This window comes from Oryctolagus cuniculus, chromosome 2, assembly GCF_051225735.1.
Source record: "Oryctolagus cuniculus isolate XC-2025 breed Fujian yellow rabbit chromosome 2, ASM5122573v1, whole genome shotgun sequence".
NCBI lineage: Eukaryota > Metazoa > Chordata > Mammalia > Lagomorpha > Leporidae > Oryctolagus > Oryctolagus cuniculus.
In genome coordinates, this window is record NC_142868.1 from 46,788,101 (window position 1) to 46,808,025 (window position 19,925).

General features: G+C 52.9%; 1 protein-coding gene across 3 annotated transcripts; it reads left to right on the forward strand.

The window, feature by feature from the left end:
- Positions 1-1,879: 1,879 nt before the first annotated feature.
- On the forward strand, positions 1,880-18,828 carry CLU (clusterin). 3 transcript variants are annotated; one of them, XM_070067796.2, is made up of 9 exons: positions 1,880-2,062; positions 6,298-6,432; positions 8,242-8,390; positions 9,983-10,153; positions 10,780-11,188; positions 12,149-12,253; positions 16,590-16,819; positions 18,173-18,348; positions 18,564-18,828. In XM_070067796.2, exons 2-9 carry the CDS (start codon positions 6,339-6,341, stop codon positions 18,571-18,573), a joined length of 1,344 nt encoding a protein of 447 aa, XP_069923897.1. In that variant the 5' UTR covers positions 1,880-2,062; positions 6,298-6,338; the 3' UTR covers positions 18,574-18,828.
- Positions 18,829-19,925: the final 1,097 nt, after the last annotated feature.

A 19,925-nucleotide genomic window follows, 5' to 3' on the forward strand; every position in this document is an offset into this window, starting at 1 on the left:
ATCGGCAGGGAGCTGGATCAGAAGTGAAGCAGCAGGGCTCAAACTGGTGCCCATATAGGATGCCGGCACTGCAGGCGGAGGCTTAGCCTTCTACGCCACAGTGCCTGCCCCATTCTTCTTCTTCTGAGCTGAGGATCTTTTCACACTTGGCCTTGTTTCAGATTAGGTTGAAGGGGACCTGAGAAATGAGTCTAGATGTCTAGATTCCTGCTGGTGCAGAGGGCAGAAACTGAGGCCTGAGGGCAGTGATTGGTCCCATCAACCCACCAGGAGACCTCTGTGCCCCAAGCCCACAGTTGTCTCACTTCTTCACAGACCAAGCAGCTCCCCCATCCTGCCTCCTTCAGACAGGTAGGGGCCTAGTGGCCCCTGGCACGTGGGCTGTGCCCCCATAGACGTGAAGAGAAGGCAGCCGTCGCTGGAATCCTGATCTTCTTTAAGCCTGTTTGGTTTGCATGGTTTCCCAAATCTGCCCCCCCCCCACTCCAGCCCTGCCCCAAACCAAGCTACCTGTCCCTGGGGGTCCATCTGCATCCCCCCACCCCCCCACCCCCCACAGCAGCAGCAACAACAGCATGATAGCAACTGCCCTGTCAGCATCGCCCTCTCTCCTGGAGCTCAGACTTCCTGGGGATGCAGAGTAGAAAGCTCAGCTCCTTCCCCAAGCAGCAGCTGCACCTTAGGGCCTTCCGAGTGTCCCCGCCTGTCCCCTCCTCTCTCAGCAGGAGGGACTCTGGGCAGTTGCAGCCTCCTGGATCCTTCTGCACACAGATGCAGCGGTGAAGGGCCCCCAGTGGAAGGAAAACACAGCACCCTTGTAAAACGCTATTAAGGGCCGGCGGCGCGGCTCACTAGGCTAATCCTCCACCTGGGGCGCCGGCACCCTGGGTTCTAGTCCCGGTTGGGGTGCCGGATTCTGTCCTGGTTGCTCCTCTTCCAGTCCAGCTCTCTGCTGTGGCCCGGGAAGGCAGTGGAGGATGGCCCAAGTGCTTGGGTCCTGCACCTGCATGGGAGATCAGGAGAAGCACCTGGCTCCTGGCTTCGGATTAGCGCAGCGCCGGCTGTGGTGGCCATTTGGGGGGAGTGAACCAACGGAGAGAAGACCTTTCTCTCTGTCTCTCTCACTGTCTAACTCTGCCTGTCCAAAAAAAAAAAAAAGAAGCTATTAAGACGTTCAAGGCTGTTCGAGCCCCATCCTTACAAAGTCCACTGCACTTGGCTGGGTCCCAGATGCACAGGGATAATAACTGCTTGGGTTCCATGAATTAGGGAGCCAGGAGAGGCCTCTGCTTCCCCAAAAAACTTGATCTGTGAATTCCCAAACACATTTCTGTTTCCTCCAGGAGAGGCGGGTCTTCCAGGGACCACCAGGTCAGCGCGATGGCTGCAGGCGCTGGCGTTTCAATACTTGATGTGTTCCCGGGAAGTCCAAGGCCAGCACCATTCTTGACACTGTCCTGTTGGAATACAAGAGAAGCGGTGTTTAATGTGAACCATTAACGGGCCGGAGAACTGAGAGATTATCTTTCGGACTGGGGGCGGCCAGGAGGGCAGTGGACCCCCTCTAAGGATGCACACAGGGCCGGCCAGCTCTTCCTTCCTGGGACGCGGTGCCCCAAGCTGCCTAGCTGAGCCTCCGGGGAGCAGGGAGCGGTACTCGGCCACACCCCAGGCCATTCGCCATTCGCGATGTCCATGCGCCCCCCGGCGCCCCTCGCCCGTTGCTGCATCGGCGCCCCCCCCCAACACCCCGCTTCCAGAATGCTCCCCGCGCATTCTACGGCATTCTTTGGGCGTGAGTCATGCAGGTTTGCAGCCAGCCCCGAAGGGGGTGTACGCGAGCCGAGCACTATAAATACGGCGCTTCACGCGGCTCTCCACGCGGCGTCGCCAGGAGGAGCGCACGAGCGCCGGCGCTGCAGACCGGTGAGACGTCCCCGTATTTCCTAGCCCTGCACCGAGCCACCCCGAGACAGACAGATGAGCAGCCGGGGGTGGCAGCCAGGTGGGGAGCGGTGACAGCTCGCGCTTCCGAGGAAGCCGGGGCAGCCCAGGAGGAGAGGTGATGGGAGCCCCATCCCCAGCAGCCGAGCCGGGGGACGAATGGCTGCGGGTGGCGCGCAGGTTGGGAGTCCCCGTGCATATTGGCTGTAAGGCTGTAATCACAGCTTTGTGGCCGTCCATCGGACAGGTGTACCGATCCTCTTTTTTCAAAGGCTCGGGGACTGCGGGGGACTGCGGCGCCCTGCCGGTGGCGGGGCTGGCCTGCGCGGGGGTCCTCCCCGCAGCATCTCCGCGGTGGAGGTGCCGAGCCCTCAGCTGTGGCTGCTGGCTTGCGTGCATGAGTCATCATGTTTTCTCCTGGGTTCTGTAGTACTCCGGAGGGCGCGTTGTAAGTACCATGCTGTGGGTTTAAGTATACACTGCAGCCCCATAAAGCCTACTTTTTCTGCTTCTTCAAGTGCACCTGAGATGCAGTAGAGCAAAGTCACACAAGCTCCGTCAGGCCTCAGCCAGCGGTGCCGCCTTCTCATTTCACAGATGGTAATCTAAAGCCCGCAGAGATTCAGGACTTCTGGCTCCAGCCCTAAACAGCAGCTAGTTAGCTCACCTGGGATTAGAATTGAAGCCCTTGACTTTTCCGAATTTCTGGGTTTAGTGAGAAACATAAGCTTATTATGGTTTTTGTTTTGCTTTGCTTTTAAAGAGCAAGGTTAAGAATTTAAAAGTCAGTGTAACAACATCCAGTTTTGGTACTTAATGATACTCCTTTTTTTCTTTAATAAAGGATATTTATTTGAATTAAAAAAATTTAAAAGTAGGCACAAATGTGATAAAAGGATGCTCCTGGGAGTGTTAGTTATAGTAATAATTAACTGGTGGGATATTTGCGGTCATTTAAATGCCTGACCTTGTGAGAATGGTAAGCCAAGCTCTGGCACGTCAGAAAATGGAGTATCATATGTTGCAAAAGTGTTTTTTTTTTACAGCATACTTGAGGGCAGGGGATAGAAAGGAGTTGGTTGCATAAACGTGCATAGAAAATACAAGGAAACAGACCACAAGGCTAATGTTTGCCCCTAGATGGTAGGAATTACAGGTGACAGACAGCTTTTGTCTGCTTTCTTTGGGGTTTAGCTTTCCACATGGTGGGGGGGCAGTAGTATAGGATCTGGGCCTCAGGCTGGAAACTCTGTACTTCCCCAGGCCTGCTCCTCCCTCCAGCTCCCTCTCGGTTTTCTTAGGCTTCTAAGCCTTTAGCTGGGGGACCTCTGGCTTTGGGGGTGGCCCTTGGAAGCCCCACAGGAGGCTGCCGAGTGTAAAGGCTCCGGGGAGGGTGTGCCTGGTGCAGAGCAAAGCTGCACTCCGAGTAGCCATCTTCTCTCCTCGTCCTCCTTCCCCTTCCTCTTGCCCGAGTTGGCCTTTGGCTGGAAGGAGCCAGGCCAGGTGGTCCCAGTGGGGAGAAGAGGGCTGTGACCTTGGCCTGGCCTGGTTGTGCATGGCGGTCCGCACCAGGGTCCAGGCCAGTCCCTGACAGGGCGAGCGGACAAGTGAGGCAGTCGAGGTGGGCAGTCGGGATGGGCAGCTGGTGTTCTAGCACTCTCCTTAGATGGGCGCCGTCCACATGGCAGGGCACCGTCCACACGGCAGGCCTGCGAGAAAGGCGGGTTCCGATCCCACACCAGCATTATCACAAGGCCTCAGGGAGAGTCAGGTGCTCTAAAAGGGAGCCCCTTGTCTCACAGAGACAAAGCCATGCTCTCTGAGGGCACCTGGCCCTGTGCCTGCTGCAGGTTGCCTACTACTCTCCAGAAACACCAGTTAGATCTTGCCAAAGCCGAGGGTCATGCCTCAGTCTGGTTTAGAGGCGTGTAAGTCAGTCAGAACTTACTATGATTATATAAGGCCCTTGTGTTTACAGAATATGTTCATGTTCCTGAGGTCTACATTAGGTCCATTTTACAGATGGAGAAACCAGGGCTCATAGGTTTAAGTGGCTGGTGTCAAGGAAAGATACTGGACTGGGAGCTGAGATGGCTGGGCTCTTATCTGCGGGTTGTGACCAGTCTGTTGAGGCCCTGAGGCATCCCATGTTGTCTGGGCTTTGAGACTGGGCCAGAGGATGACCCTTTGCCCAGCCGTGAGCTTGATCCCAAGGACCCTGGACTCCTAGTGGCAGACCATGTAGCAGCCGCTCGCTTCCAGGGCTCTGCCTTTGGCTGCCCTGTCTGCCCATTGCTCAGGGCCCAGCACCCCGTCTCCTGGTTGGAACCGATGTCAGAGGGTGTCGGGCGTGACAAAGGCTCTGTCCCTGCTGGAGGCATTTCAGGCCTCAGTGAGCAGCTAGGGCAGAGCCCACGAGACCGGGGCCTTCCTGGTGGGCCCGCAGCTGTGCCTGGCTTGGCTGCCCACACGTTGCTGGAGAAGGCACTGACCCGTTCTCTGCTCCCATGCTGCTCCTGTCTTCTGAGCCACTGATTACGTCTCCTCAGAGGCCGGCCTTATTACTGTGTGATCACCGTCCAGATGGGCCTGCTGGGCTGAGCAGCCGTGGGCTGTGAACCATCTCGGGACAGGGAATCCCATGTCCCGGGGCCTTCTGCTGCAGCAAATGGCTGAGCCTAGATAAGCAGTTCGGGGAGGAGGGGATGGAGGCACAGGAGGAGGGGTTTCTGTTTTATGTAACAACTTCAGCTTCTGGGAATGGGTCCATTGTGTAAGACTGGGGCTCTGGCCCCATGTCCCCTGGCTCGGGGCAGCTGGCCGAGCGCAGGAGCACCCTGGCAGACCTCGAGGGAACAGACCTTGTAAAAGGGACCTTGTAAGCAAACGGGCATGTCCTCCTACAGGGACTTTCCTGGGGAAGCCCGGCCTGCTTCTTGGGTTCCCTGGTTTTGTTTTTTTTTTTTTTTTTTCTGTCTAAAGATTAATTTTTGTGGGGCCAGCACTGTGGCACTGTAGGTTAATCCTCTGCCTGCGGCACTGGCATCCCATGTGGGCACTGGTTCTAGTCCCGGCTTCTCCTCTTCCGATCCATCTTTCTGCTGTGGCCTGGGAAGTTAGTGGGGGATTGCCCAAGTCCTTGGGCCCTTGCACCTACGTGGGACACCCTGGCTTGGGATCAGCACAGCTGTGGATGTTGCTGCCATTTGGGAAGTGAGTCAGCAGAAGGAGGGCCTTTCTCTCTGTCTCTCCCTCTCTCTGCCTCTCAAATAAATAAATAAAAATCTTTTAAAAATATTTATTTTTGTGTATTTGAAGGCCAGAGTGACATAGAGAGAGGGACACACACACACACACACACAGAGGGAGAGAGATCTCCCATCTGCTGGTTCATTCCCCAAATGGCTGCAAAGGGTAGTGCTGGGCTAGGCTGAAGCCTTAAGCCTGGAACTCCATCCAGGGTCCCACGTGGGTGGCAGGGGCTCCAGCACTTGGGCGGTCTTCCATTGCTTTCCCAGGTGCATTAGCAGGGAACTGGATTGGAAGTGGAGCAGCCGGGACTGAAACTGGTGCTCCAGTGTTGGATGCCTGCATCGAAAGCCCCAGGTTCACTGTTAACTCTTAAACCAAAGAACCTTTCACTTCCTTCACTCTCCCCCTCTACTCCTTGAAGAGGATGGTCCTCCCTTCTTCACTCCACTCTTTATTGACACCCCTGAATCCACATGCAGCCTGGCTCAAGCCTCAGATGGATTTAATTTCATGAGCCAGCCCAGAGGGTTGGCTGTGACTGCCTCAGGCTCTCAGAGAACATGGTTATGTGGTGCAGGGAGCAGAGAGCTGTGCTTGATTGGTAATGTCTGCTGTGGGCAACCATGAGCTGTGCACGTTGTAGGGGAATGTGGCTGGGCCTGGGATGCAGTCCCAGTTGAGGGGGGATGGGGGAGGAGCAGATGAGTATTCTGGATGTCTGATATGATGGGTACCCTCTCTGGAGGCTGAGGCCAGGACGCAGTAATCTGGCATGCTTTGCTTAGGCGTGGACAGCTACTCCAGGGGAGGAAAAGGTTTGCCTGGTGCTGGCCTGCAGCTCCAGGGTTCTTGGTTCTTCTGTCATGTGCAGCTGCCCTGTGGTTCCTCCCTGCACTGCCTGCCTTCACTTTCTTTTGAAAGTGTCAAGGGCAAGCCTGGTCTTTCCTCCTAATTAACTCATGGATAAAACCACATGGATCCTTGCTCGAGGAGACAGCCAAGGCAACATGTTCTCCGTGCCCCTGTGTAGGCAGCGGGCTGGGCAGGAAAGCAGCAGCTGTCCAGCTGTTACCGTGACGATCTCCTGTTCTCTCCCAACAGAGGCATTCTTGGGCCCCAGTATCCGAGGAGGAGGAGGCAAGATGAAGACTCTGCTGCTGTGTGTGGGGCTGCTGCTGAGCTGGGAGCGTGGGCAGGTCCTGGGAGACCAGCTGGTCTCCGACAATGAGCTGCAGGGTAAGCAGAGCAAGCATGAGACAGAGTCCTAGGGCTGCAGCGCACTGGGCCAGCTGAGGGCAGCCGCGCCTCCCTCGTGCAGTCTCCTCTGTCTGGCCCCAAGTGTTAGACAATTTGCGTCTTGTGTCCTGGACCCAGATTCCTCTTTCCAGCCCCTCTCTGAGCCTCTGTGCCTCAGTTCTCTGGTTTAAGCCCTTTGTGGCCAAGTTCACGTCCAGTGGTGTGCAGACATTTCCAAAGCACTTCCTGGCTGCAGTGCTCTGTTCAGCTGTTCCCTTCTCAGTCCCCTTGGCCCAGCCCCCAGGCCTCCTCCTGGAAGGACCATTTACATCTTCATCCATCTCTGCTGTGTGTCCTCAACGCGCCGACCCCGAAAATAGGCTGCGTGTGCCATGCTCAGACAGCGGAGACAGAGAAGTGTGGAGGCCCCCCGTTCCTGAAACCTCCCGCCTCCTCCCGCTGGCTGGCCAGTTCTGCGGGGTCATCATTCAAATCCCAGACTTGGCGGTCACGCCTGGTGTGAGTCTGTCCTGCCACTCCCTGGCTGCAGATCCAAACCCCCACCAGCTTTATATGGAGGTGTGCGGGACAGGTTGTATGTGCTTGTGGTCCACGATGTGACATTTTGCTACACAAGCACACCATGAAATGACTGCCACCTTCACGTCACTCACACATCCGTCACCCAGTAAGGTGACTATGTTTCTTTTGTGGTGAGGGCATTTAAGACCAATTCTCGCCAGTGCTGCGGCTCACTAGGCTAATCCTCCGCCTGCAGCGCTGGCACACTGGGTTCTAGTCCCGGTCGGGACGCCGGATTCTGTCCCGGTTGCCCCTCTTCCAGGCCAGCTCTCTGCTATGGCCCGGGAGTGCAGTGGAGGATGGCCCAAGTCCTTGGGCCCTGCACCCGCATGGGAGACCAGGAGAAGTACCTGGCTCCTGCCTTTGGATCAGCGCAGTGCACTGGCCGCAGTGAGCTGGCCGCGGCAGCCATTGGGGGGTGAACCAATGGCAAAGGAAGACCTTTCTCTCTGTCTCTCTCTCTCTCACTGTCCACTCTGCCTTTCAAAAAAAAAAAGACCAATTCTCTCAGTGAATGTCAAGTGTAATGAAAGGCCCCTCCAGGGCTGACTCATCCTGCATAACTGATGCTTTGGGCTCTTTGCCCAACACCTCCCTCACTGCACTGCTTTTTTAGCCCACCTGTGAGATGGACGTAATGATAGGCTTCTTAAGTCAAACACGCATGAAGGGTTTGGTGCAGCGTTTGGCTTGCGGTAAGCACCGGGTGCGCAGTCCTTGGGTGATCTGGTGTCTCACTGCTTGGTCCTGAGCCTTGATCTCAGTCTCCTGGGGGAACTGTGCCATTCACTCATCATCCCATCCCTGTTGCTGGCTACCAAGCGTTGGAAGAAAGAAGTTTTGGTTCAACCTTTTATATTGTGATGCATCAAAATGTGCACTCATGGTTTTTTTTCCCCTCTTAAGAATTGTTTTCCATGGCCCAGCTGGTTCTCCAGGGCTGCAGGGCAGTGGCCAGCCTTACTGCTGCCCCTTCTCCAGGCTGTGCCAGCTCCTGTGGTTGGCATTTCTGAGCAGGAGGTTGGAGTTGACCATGACTCCTATGATGGGAACTGGTCTCAGAGCAAGGCTGGAGCTGCAAGGCTGCCTGCCAGGGGCCAGGGGCTCTCATACTGGACGCTCCCTGTACTGCACAGGCCTTTGTAACCATGCCAGGAGTCCCAGGCTCACATGCCCAACGCCATCTCTTCCTCTCTCCTCATTGCACCTCCTGCCCTTGTCTTGCAGAAATGTCCACTCAAGGGAGTAAGTACATCGATAGGGAAATTCAGAATGCCGTCAAGGGCGTGCAGGAGATCAAGACTCTGATAGAGAAAACGAACGAAGAGCGCAAGACGCTGCTCAGTGTCTTAGAGGAAGCCAAGAAGAATAAGGAGGTGAGGTTGGACTGGTGACCACGGCCCTGCCCTGCCCGCCCTGCCGAGGGGAGCTCAGGGTGCCTTGCTGGGTTGCCATGGCGACCTGCGGTCCTCCCAGCACTTTGTCAGCTGATGCCGGCCCTGCAGTTCAGAAAAAGGGAAGGGTTATTTGCTTTTCAAAGCTTCAGGGGGTGAAATCTTGGATCTGGTTTTGTTACAGCCCTGGCCTAGGGCCCGATGCCCAGATTCACTTGGTTGGGTTCCAAGGTAGGCTGTGGACAGCATGGTAGGGGTTGGGAGGGTGATGATGCCCCACCTTTAGGAAGCTGTTAATCTTTGATCTGTCGCTTACTACTCTTCTTCTCAACCTTTTTTTGATGTTGGCTATGTTCAAAATCATGAATTTTTAATATCAAAATGCTGACTCTAACAATTAAAACTGATAAGCAACCCTTGCAATGATCCACTTGCCAAAACATTGTATGGACAGTGGTCCCCTCTCATCCACAGGCAATGTATGCCAAGGTCCCAGGTCAGTGCTTAGAACCACAGATAGGATTGAACCTGACATATGCTATTTTGTTTTTTCCCATATATCCATACCCATGATAAGATTTAATTTATAACTTTGACATGGTAAGCGGTTATCAACACAAATGATAATAAAATAGAGCTATTATAACAATTCACTGTATTAAAAGTTATGTGGAAGTGATCTGTCTCTCTCAGAACATCTTAATTCCTCATTGCACTGTAGTAATATTTTTGAGCTATGGTTGCCTACAGAAAACTGAAACTGTTGGAAGATAAAATTGCTGACGGGGATGGGGAGATACTACTGTTATGCAATTAATTTAGCTTGTCCCCTTCTTTTGAGCACCTGTGTGGATTTTCATATATATATATGTACACATATACATATATATACACATATAAAATACATAAGTAAAATATAAATATATATTACATAATATATAAATACATATATGTATGACTACATATATATATATATATAGATTCACACAATATATACGTATGTATTTGTCATAAACTACTAGCATTAGAAATACCTTTAGTCAAAAGAGTTTTCTTTTTGGTTTCGAGAATCCCTTGGAATAGATTCTTATAGGATGATTGCATCAAATGACACAGGCTAGAGAGTTTTGATAGTTGATGTGACATTGGTTTTGAAAGCCTGCGGATTCTATATGCATGTGTGGTCACAAGAGAAGAAAAATAAGATTCAAGGAGTCCCTGGCCTGCTTTGGGAGATGGCACTTCAACAGCAGAAGCAGAGAATGGGAAATGAGGTGATCTTGGGGTAGGGAGTATAAGAGCCAAAGTCAGAGGGAGGGGATCCAGTGGGCGCCCAGGTGGCTTAGGAAGGAGCTGAGTCGTGAGGGTGAGGATGCTCAAGGCCAGGCTTGGTGGGGAAGCAGGAAGGTGGATGAGGCAGTGGTGTGAGCGGGGGTGGGGCTGGAAATAAGCACCCCGTGGGGGCAGCCCCTGGCAGGCCTGCTGGGAGGATGGCCCCGGAGAGTAGCCCCTGCTCGGATGGGTGGAGCCTGCAGCCTCTGCCTGAGCCTCACGGGGCTGCGTGTCTTCTCTAGGATGCCCTAAATGAGACCCGGGACTCCGAGACAAAGCTGAAGGCATTCCCGGAAGTGTGCAACGAGACCATGATGGCCCTCTGGGAAGAGTGTAAGCCCTGCCTGAAGCAGACCTGCATGAAGTTCTACGCCCGCGTCTGCAGAAGCGGCTCAGGCCTGGTTGGCCGCCAGGTGAAAGGGAGCTACACACATGACTTAGGCTGTCAGTGGAGAATGAGGGGGACACAGTGAAACAGGCTTCATTCTGGATGCAGCTGATAGCCCTGGCTGGCTGCATGGGGCCCGAGAGTGCCACGATTGATTGGTAATGTCTGGCAAGCATACAGACACATAGGGCATGCACAGCAAGTACTTGCCATCTCTTCCAAGGCTCTTGTCCAGCAGTGATTAGCTGGATAACATAACAAAGAGCTCTGTGGTGTGGCAGAGCCCTGCACCCACTTAGGTGGTAGGAATTAAAAATTTCTTAGATCTTAATATTAACCCTGGCCTCCTCTTGGGCCTTAAGTGCTTGGGACTCCATGAATGTTGCCATTTCCTGAAGGCACATCAGTTGGCCCTCAGCAGTGCAGGAGTGGTGTCATCAGTGGCCAAGGATGGCCTCCCAGGTGTCTCTAAACTCTCCCCCATGGGAGGTGGCAGAGAAGGGCAGTGTCCTGACAGCTGCTGGGCGTTAAACCGTCAGCTGTGTGACTGTTACAGCGAGGGTAGAGCCTGGCCCCCTGGACCAGAGGAAGGCAGAGGGGACTGTGGCCTTCCCACAGGGCTCCTGACTGTCCCCATTTGGGTCGTTGCAGCTCGAGGAGTTCCTGAACCAGAGCTCTCCCTTCTACTTCTGGATCAACGGCGACCGCATCGACTCCTTGCTGGAGAACGACCGGCAGCAGAGCCACGTCCTGGACGTCATGCAGGACAGCTTCAACCGGGCCACGGGCATCATGGACGAGCTCTTCCAGGACCGATTCTTCACCCACAAGCCCCAGGACACTTTCTACCACTCTCCCTTCAGCTACTTCAGGAGGCCCCCCCTCCACTATGCCAAGTCTCGCCTTGTCCGCAACATCATGCCTCTCTCCCTGTACGGACCCCTGAACTTCCAGGACATGTTCCAGCCCTTCTTTGAAATGATTCACCAGGCTCAGCAGGCCATGGACGTCCACTTGCACAGCCCGGCCTATCAGACTCCTAACGTGGAGTTCATCACAGGTTAGAGAGAAGCCTCGTTCATGCCAAGAAGGCCCGGGGGCCGACAACTTATGGAACAACCCGAGGGTGGGATTCTTGCCACTTAGAGAGGGAAAGCGAAACTATGAGAGGTGAAGGGGGAGGTATCCAAGGTTTCCCAGCCTGCAAAGTGGAGCCAGGCCAACCCAGTGCTGCAGGGCGGCAGCATTTTTAGCTGCTGCTGGCTGTCACATCAATGGCTCCTCCTACAGAGTCAGAGCCCCTTGCCCTGGGAACTCAGGGGGCTTTGTGCACATATCTAGGGAATAAATTATATAAGCAACCATCTCACAGTTAGAGAAGTTGTTCATGGCCATGGCCTTAGAGCTTGGAACAAAATGGGCATTCAGGGTAGGTGTTTTGCAAAAAGCAAACTTGGACATGGCCATGAACGGACTATACTTCATTGAGTGCGTTCCTCCACTGGCACTTAGTGAGCCAGCCCCGTCTCCAGTTAGCTACAGTCTGAGTAGCGCCAAGATTGTCTTGAAATGGATTGAAAGCCCCGGAGGGCTTTGAATCGAATGAGCATCTCTTGCGTCTTGTGGTGTAGCCTTGTGGTGTCGGGAGGCTCTGAGGAGCGGCCGCTCCTGGCTTCAGGGGTCTGCTGACCTGCTGGGAAAGAGCATTGAGCCATGAAGAATGCAGAGCACTTGTGTTGTGATGCCAAAGAGAAGTGCAAGTAACTGAGTGAGTGAGCAGGTGGGGGGCGGGGCCTCAGATGGACCTGGTAGCCCGGGAGGCCACACCCCCTGAGGGATCCCAGGAACAACTTCCAGGAGGCCTACAGTCAGGGCAGGCAAACAACTCGATTCCAGCTGTCTGACCGTCAAACCATCTCAAGGGCCCACACGGTCACGTGGAAGGCTTCCAAGAAATCGGCGGGGCCTGTCTGCAGCACTGGGTGCCTCAGCCTGACTTGCTCCCCTTGTGTGTTTCCAGGAGGCCCCGATGACCGTGCAGTGTGCAAAGAGATTCGCCACAACTCCACGGGCTGCCTGAGGATGAAGGACCAGTGTGCTAAGTGCCAGGAGATCTTGTCTGTGGGTGAGTGGCCCCGGCCATTGGTCCTGCCTGAGTCACCGCGCCTCGCTGCGCCTGCCTCAGTGGGGTCAGACAGACGGGAATTCAGATTCCAGCTCTGCAGCCCCTGGCCTGTGGCCTGAGAGCAGGTCCTCAGCCTTGCACAGACTGGTTCCCCGTCTGCAAAGTCAGGTACAGAGGCAGGGCTGTCTCGAAGTCGGCGAGATGCTCCCGCCACGTCTGGCTCCTGGAAAACTGGCAGTCCATGGTGGGTGCTGCTGTGTGTTTAAAAACAAAGCCATTGGCCTTGGATTTCCAAGGTCATTCTGCTCCCAAGTGCCAAGTGTGGTAGACATCCTCAGACTACAACATCTTAGTGTGAATTCTATTTGCTAAACAATTGTATGTGTCAGGTACAGGTCTAAACATCTCACAAATGACCCTGTGTGTTGGGGGTAGTCATTGAGCCTAGCTCACCAAGTAGAAAACTCCGTCACAGAAAGGGTGAGGAGTCTATCTATGCAGGATCACACAGTTCCCATGTCCAGATCTCAGTGTTTGGGTTTGTTCTCAGACTAGCTTCTTCCCCCAGGGCCCTGGTACCTTGGTGTCCCAGGAATATTCCTTTGGGCTGGTTGGTCCCTGGGCAAAGAAGATATTTCCTTCCAACTTTCCCTTCCAGGTCTGGTGATAGGTTCAGTTCTTCCTACTTTGAAATAATGGCTATACAGATTCGGAGAGCAGTTGCTGGTACACAGTTGTCCATGATCAGGAGTTAACTTCTCCACCTTGTAGGTCGCTATTCAATCTGTGGCTTTGCTCTTACTTAATAGGTTTGGGTTTGCCAGGGCAGGCCTTCAGAATCTAGCTAAATATTCCTAGCCTCACTCCTGTGTTTAGAGGCCACTACAAAATAAACACTAGTGTTTTAAGAGGCTGAAGTATGAAGTTTTAAGTGAGTGTATAATCAAAGTTCTTGGGCTTTTATCATCAAAGTATGATAGGGTAGCATAAATTACATAGTACCTCACCACACGAAAGTTAGTCACGTTGGGGCCAGAAGAGAAACAGGTGTCCAGGCTCAGATGGGAGCTCTCCCCCCGAGCTCCTCTGTCACCGATCACAGCTCCACTGAGCAGTCACCTTGCTTTAGAGATCCGGGTCGACTTGCTCTCATTTAAGGTGCTTGTACCCTTATGAGTGGGTGTCTGCATGGGGATGCTAGATGGGGAGGTATCGATTTCAGCTCTGTTGGCCTTCTGAGTCAGACCATTCTCTGTCTTGGGGGTCTGTCCTATGCATTGTAGAGCATTGAGCAGCCTCCCTGGCCTGTATGCGCTAGCTGCCAATAGCTCCCTACCCCCAACTAGAAAACCAAGATGTATTCAGAACTTACCAAGTGGCCCCTGGCAGGTAGCATTGCCCTCATGGAGAACTTCTAGACCAAGTCTCTGTTCTCAAGGGCTTTTCTTATTTTTAAATTATTCCTTAGTAGAAGAGTTCTGGTTATTCATTACACATTTGTTTGTTTATTTCTTTCTTTTTTATAAAAGATCTATTTATTTACTTGAATGGCAGTCACAGAGAGAGAGAGAGATCAATCTTCTATTCTCCAAGTCAATCCCCATATGGCTGCAATGGCCAGTACTGGCCAAGCCAAAGCCAGGAACCTGGAAGTCCATCTGGGTTTCCCACATGGGTGGCAGGGACTCAAGTCCTTGGGCCATCATCTGTTGCTTTCCCAGGCACATTAGCAGAGAGCTGGATGGGAAGTGGAACCGTTAGGACTCGAACCAGTGCCCATATGGAATGCTGATGTTGCAGGCAGTGGCTTAACTCACTCAGCCACAATGCAGAGCCCATTACATGTTTCTTATTTATTTCTTTTTTACTTAACTGAAAGCAGAGAGACAGAGACAGAAATCTTCCATCTGCTGGTTCATTTTCTCAAATGCCCACAATAGTTGGGACTAGACCAAGCTGAAGCCAGAAGCCTGGAATTCAATCAGGGTCTCCCATGTAGATGGCAGGGACCTAGCTACTTAAACTATCACTTGCTGTCTTGAGTAGTCCCCTGCTGCTATGTGCATTAGCAGAAAGCTGGAATCGGAAGCAGAGCTGGGGCTCAAACCCAGGACTTGAACTTGGACACTCTGACATGGGGTGTGCATGTCCCAAGTAGAGTGTTAACCACTGTACCAACACCCGGCCCTCATTACATATTTCTTTTCGACCTGGATTCTTGTTAGTAATCCTGTTTCTTGCTGCATCTAACATTTTTCTATGAGATGAGTAATCACAGGCACCATCCTGCAGATCTCTTTTCCCCAAAATCACAGAAATTTGATGCAGCCTCCTCTGGGTATTGTTGAAATAATCTAGAGAGAAAAATGGTAGTTTTTATTTATTTGGTTTTTTTTTAAAGTATGTTTTCTTCTTCTTTTTAAAAAGGATTTATTTATTTATTTGAAGGATGAGTTACAGAGAGGCAGAGGCAGAGAGATAGAGAGAGACATTTTCCATCTACTGGTTTACTCCCTAGATAGCTGCAATGGCCAGAGCTGTGCTGATCTGAAGCCAGGAGCCAGGAGCCTCTTCTGGGTCACCCATGTGGGTGCAGGGGCCCAAAGACTTGGGCCGTCTTCCACTGCTTTTCCAGGCCATAGCAGAGAGCTGGATTGGAAGTGGAGCAGCCGAGACTTGAACCAGTGCCCATATGGATGCTGGCACTGCAGGTGGCAGCTTTACTTGCTACACCACAGTGCCCATCCCAGAAAATGGTAGTTTTTAAAGAGATAGTGGGTCGTTTCCTGCTCTTGTAAATCTGACAGTCTGGCAGATCCTCGAGGATCTAAAAGAAAGATTTCTGTTTCACCTGCTCTCCCACAGAGCTTGCTGACCAGCCCCACGGCGGGGAGGGGGGCAGGCAGGCAAGGACTCCGCGCATTGTGGCCCGAGGGTTCTGGCTGGCTCCTCTGCTGCATGGACTCTTGGGACCAGAATTGTCCACCCTGTAGATATGCTGAGAATGTGAGCTGGGACGATGTTCCAGGACCACAGACCTAGCGTAGGAGGAACCCGAGTTTAGTGGTTAAAGACCTGGATTCACTCCAGGCTGCACAGAGCACTTCCAGACTTACTGTGAGTTATTTACTTCTGTGGGGCTCAGTCTCACTGTTGGTGAAACAGGAGTGTTAATGCATACGTCAGAACAGAACTGACTTGTTAGAGGAAAGCCCGCCTTCCCCAGCCACCGTGGGTGCCACAGGAAGAGTAAGATCCCCCTCTCCAGAAACAACTCCTGGGAAGGGCGAGTTCAGTGAGCCTGGCTCCAGCTTCTCAGAGTGTGGTCAGCACTGTTTGTGACCAGTTGCCAAGGAGATGAGGGTCTGGCGCCCGGAGCTGGATGAGTTATGTCACTAAGCACATGTTTGGTTCAGCACACATTGCTTCCAAGAGCAAGAGTTTCTCCGTGAAGGAAGCAGTGTCTTGATTCTCCTGAGTCCAATTCTTTAATTTGTTACAAATGATAACAAACTGTATTTGTCCATTTCTTTTGTGACTATAACAAAACACTTGAGACTCATGAACTTTATTTTTTAAAAAAGAGGCTTATTATGGCTTGCAGTTCTGGTCCAAGGTCAAGGGGATGCACTTGGTGATGTTTTCTTGCTAGCAGTCTCAGAGGGGCACAGGGCACCCCATGGAGAGAGATAGGGAGCACCCATGTGAATCCTCTGGCCTCTCCCTGGTCTATATTTCCTTTATTTTTTGAATATTTATTTTACTTGGAATGCAGAATTATAGAGACAAAGAGAGAGACATCTTCCATCTGTTGGTTCAGTCCTCAAATGGCCGCAGTGGTTGGGGCTGGGACAGGTTGAGATGGAGACCAAGACCTCGGAACTCCATCTAGGTTTCCCACATAGGTGCAGGGGCCCAAGCACTTGGGCCATCTTCTACTACTTTTCCTGGCCATTAGTGGGGACCTGGATGGGAAGTGGAGCAGCCAGGACAGGAGCCGCCACCCATATAGAATGCTGGCGCCACAGGCAGATGCTTAACATACTGCACCACAGCGCTGCCCCCCCCAATCTTTTAAAGTCACCAGTATTCGAACATGGAGGCTGACCCTTATTTTATCCAAATCATCTCCCAAAGGCCCCACCTGTAAACACGAGAGTGGGATTGGGTTCCCACCCTCTTCCTACCTCACCATGGAGGTTTAAACTCCAAGGTGAGTTCCAGTGGGGTTTGTAGTTTCTAGCAGTTTGTAGAGCGCCACATAGCTAGGTGCCAGCCATGTGAGCTGATTTCCGTTGGAACTGTCCCTTCTCTTGTTTTCTGCATCTCCGAGCAGACTGCTCGGCCAACAACCCGTCTCAGAATCAGCTGCGGCAGGAGCTGAACGATTCCCTGCGGCTGGCTGAGGAGCTGACCAAGAGGTACAACGAGCTGCTTCAGTCCTATCAGTGGAAGATGCTCAACACCTCGTCCCTGCTGGACCAGCTCAATGAGCAGTTTAACTGGGTGTCCCAGCTGGCCAACCTCACCCAGGGCCCAGACCAGTACTATCTCCGGGTCTCTACGGTGAGTCGTGTGGCAACCACGCGCTGATGCTGGGGGCTGGATGTGGAGCTTCTCTCCCCAGGGGTGAAATGAGAGGGCGGCATTAAAGGCAGGCACTTTGCTCCTGTTGGAGCACTGACCACGCGCTGCAGGAAATAGAAAAGTTGTGTGCATTGTGGCACCCAAGCCGCATCACCGAGTGGGGCCCACTCTCACAGCCCCGTTATACTCATCAGGAGAGGGACAGGTTGCACAGGGTGCCCCAGACTGGGTGACTGACAGCTGATTCTCTGGAGGGCTGCAGAGCCTGGACAATGGCTGTCTCCACAAATCCCACAGCCACAGATTCAGTCACTTGCTGATCAAAAGTATCAAGAGGAACACTGTGTCTTTGTTGAGTGTGTCTAGGCTTTTCTTCTTCTTTCTTCTTTCTTCTTTCTTCCTCTTCTTCCTTCTTCTTCTTCTTCTTCTTCTCCTTCTCCTTCTCCTTCTCCTCCTCCTCCTCCTCCTTCTCCTTCTCCTTCTCCTTCTTCTTTTCTCTCTCTCTCTCTTTTTGACAGGCAGAGTGGACAGTGAGAGAGAGAGACAGAGAGAAAGGTCTTCCTTTGCCGTTGGTTCACCCTCCAATGGCCGCCGCGGCTGGTGCGCTGCCGCCGGCGCACCGCACTGATCTGATGGCAGGAGCCAGGTACTTACCCTGGTCTCCCATGGGGTGCAGGGCCCAAGCACTTGGGCCATCCTCCACTGCATTCCCAGGCCACAGCAGAGAGCTGTAGGCTTTTCTTCTTTATTGCCTACACAACACAGCGCAACAGCTGTGTATGTCGCAAGCACCGCTTCTCAGGGGCTCTGAGTCATCTCGGGATGTTTTCAAGTGTAGGGGAGGATGTGCATCGGTCCTGTGCAAGTCCTGCGCCACTGTATTGACAGAATTGGCACATCCACGGGTTCTGGTATTTGTGAGGGATCCAGGAGCCACCCCTGATGGATCCTGAGGGACACTGTGCTCTTTTCTCAAGGTCGTTTGCCCCCCCTAGGCCAAGTGGAATGTTTCATGAACCGGCACATTGCTCTCTGCCGGGGATAAAAACTTTCCTCTGGGGCTGGGAACTCCCCCCCCATACCCCCGCCCCATTCCTTATTTACCCCAGTGTGGCCAGTGCCCGCCCGGAGAAAACACTGGCAAGCACTTTTGCTCTCTGGGCACCCCTCGGCTGGTCATTTGCGTGTTTTGTTTACTGAGTTGCATGGACATCTGTGTTAGCCAGAAGCTGTCCCGCTGTTGGGATTTCCTTCTGGGCCGTGGGCCTGACGCCGGCTGCAGCACGCGTGTGTGTCGGCTGCAGCGTCTCAGCTCTGCTCTGCGCCTTCCAGGTGACTTCCCACACCTCCGAGTCAGAGGCCCCCTCCCGTGTCACCGAGGTGGTGGTGAAGCTCTTTGACTCCGACCCCATCACTATCACAATCCCAGAAGAAGTCTCCAGGGACAACCCGAAATTCATGGAGACCGTGGCGGAGAAAGCGCTGCAGGAATACCGCAAAAAGAAGCGGTGAGTAGGCAGGCCTTCCAGGCGACCCCGTGGGGCCTCCCGGGTCCCTGGGAAGGAAGCCCAAAGCGGGTCGCCCGGTGGACGTGGCCACTCCTGTGGCCGGAGCTGAGATGTCCCTGGGGATTGTATGTTTCCGTCAGGGCACGAGCTTCCCTGGGAGACGAGGATTTGACGGTTGATGTTTCTCTCTTCCCCCGGCCCTCCTTGTTTTTCAGAGTGGAGTGAGACATGAACTTGCTCTTCCACCCACGGGGGCATCCGCGTCCCGCTGCCACTGAGATGAGCCACAGCCCCCCAGAGAGAGAGAGCTCTGCATGTCTCCAGGAGACTGGGCCCCCACCCGACCCCGACCCCAGCCAGTCTCTCCGCCCTCGGGATTCTGCCCCCTAGCACCTGCGTTTGCAGCTCGCGCTCTCACTCGCTCCTGGGCGGAACAGCTCCCGCATGCAACTAATTCAATAAAGCTGCCTGTCATCCCAACGCCCGGAGCCTCCTCCCTCTGTGCTGCCCCTGTGCCTCCTGTGTGCCTCCGTTTTGGTAGGGAAAAAGAAGCAGGAAGTCAACATGAAAAGCTGCGGCAGAGATGGTCTAGGGACAGCCGCTGGGGTGGCGGATGAAAGGAGACGACGTGGAGGTCCGGACAGTCCTAAAATTTCTTGCTTTCAGGAAGAGACCTGTGTTGCAAGAATGCTACTAAAGGACCTTCCTAAAATGCAACCTTTCCCATTCCGTTATAACGTGACTGCTGTAGTCTCCCTGGGGTGAGACTCCCCGGGGCGAGGACAGTCTCCTAAGGAGTGCACTGGAAATTAGGGTAAAGACGGGGTAATTATCAGGCCTCCTGGGTAATTTAGCATATAACCGATACTTTCTTTACGGAACTCTAGACCCAAAAGATCAAATGAGGCCATTTTATTTTTAGTTGTCTCTGTGGCACCTTCTAGCCTGTGGTCTCGTCTGTCCACCACCCATTTATACAAGCTTCAATCTCTCCCTAGACTTAGATTGTTCTAGATGACTCCTAGGAAGCTCAATTGTTGAAGTGTGGCTGCAGCACCCACTGCTGCCAGAAAGTGGCACTGTACAAATCTCAAAGCGTGAAGCTTTTTATTGATCAAATTCTCTAAGTATAGAATTCTGTCCTTCCAATTCTGTGTAAATGGGAGACATGCTCTGGCTGCATCCAAGGCTTGTAGCAACGTCCAATGACCACACATGCATTCTTAGTGTAGGATAGTCTTCGGTCACCGTTCCTTGTTTCTGTCTTACAGGTTACAAGAGAAAGCAAAACCTGTGGGGCTTAGCCAGCCTCACTCTCAAGGAAATGCAGAGTAAATTCAGTGTGCTTCACTTCCTGATAGACATTAGAGATATGCAGTCAGAGGCCTTTGTTTAAATGACCATACTTGTAAATTACACACCACAGTGATGTAGGTAAGGGGAGCTATTAATTATTTCTACTCCAGGTTCTTGTCCTGCACAAAGATACACATTTTTTTTCCAGGCATTTTTTTTTAAAAATATTTGTCCATTTTATTTGAAAGAGTTAGAGAGAGAGAGATACACACACAGAGCGC

Coding starts and splice junctions, on each gene's coding strand:
- CLU (XM_008273913.5), top strand. CDS start 1,981: ATGAGCAGCCGGGGGTGGCAGCCAG. Junction 10,154..10,779: donor CAGGCCTGGTTGGCCGCCAG/GTGAAAGGGAGC, acceptor GGGTCGTTGCAG/CTCGAGGAGTTCCTGAACCA. Junction 16,820..18,172: donor ACTATCTCCGGGTCTCTACG/GTGAGTCGTGTG, acceptor TGCGCCTTCCAG/GTGACTTCCCACACCTCCGA.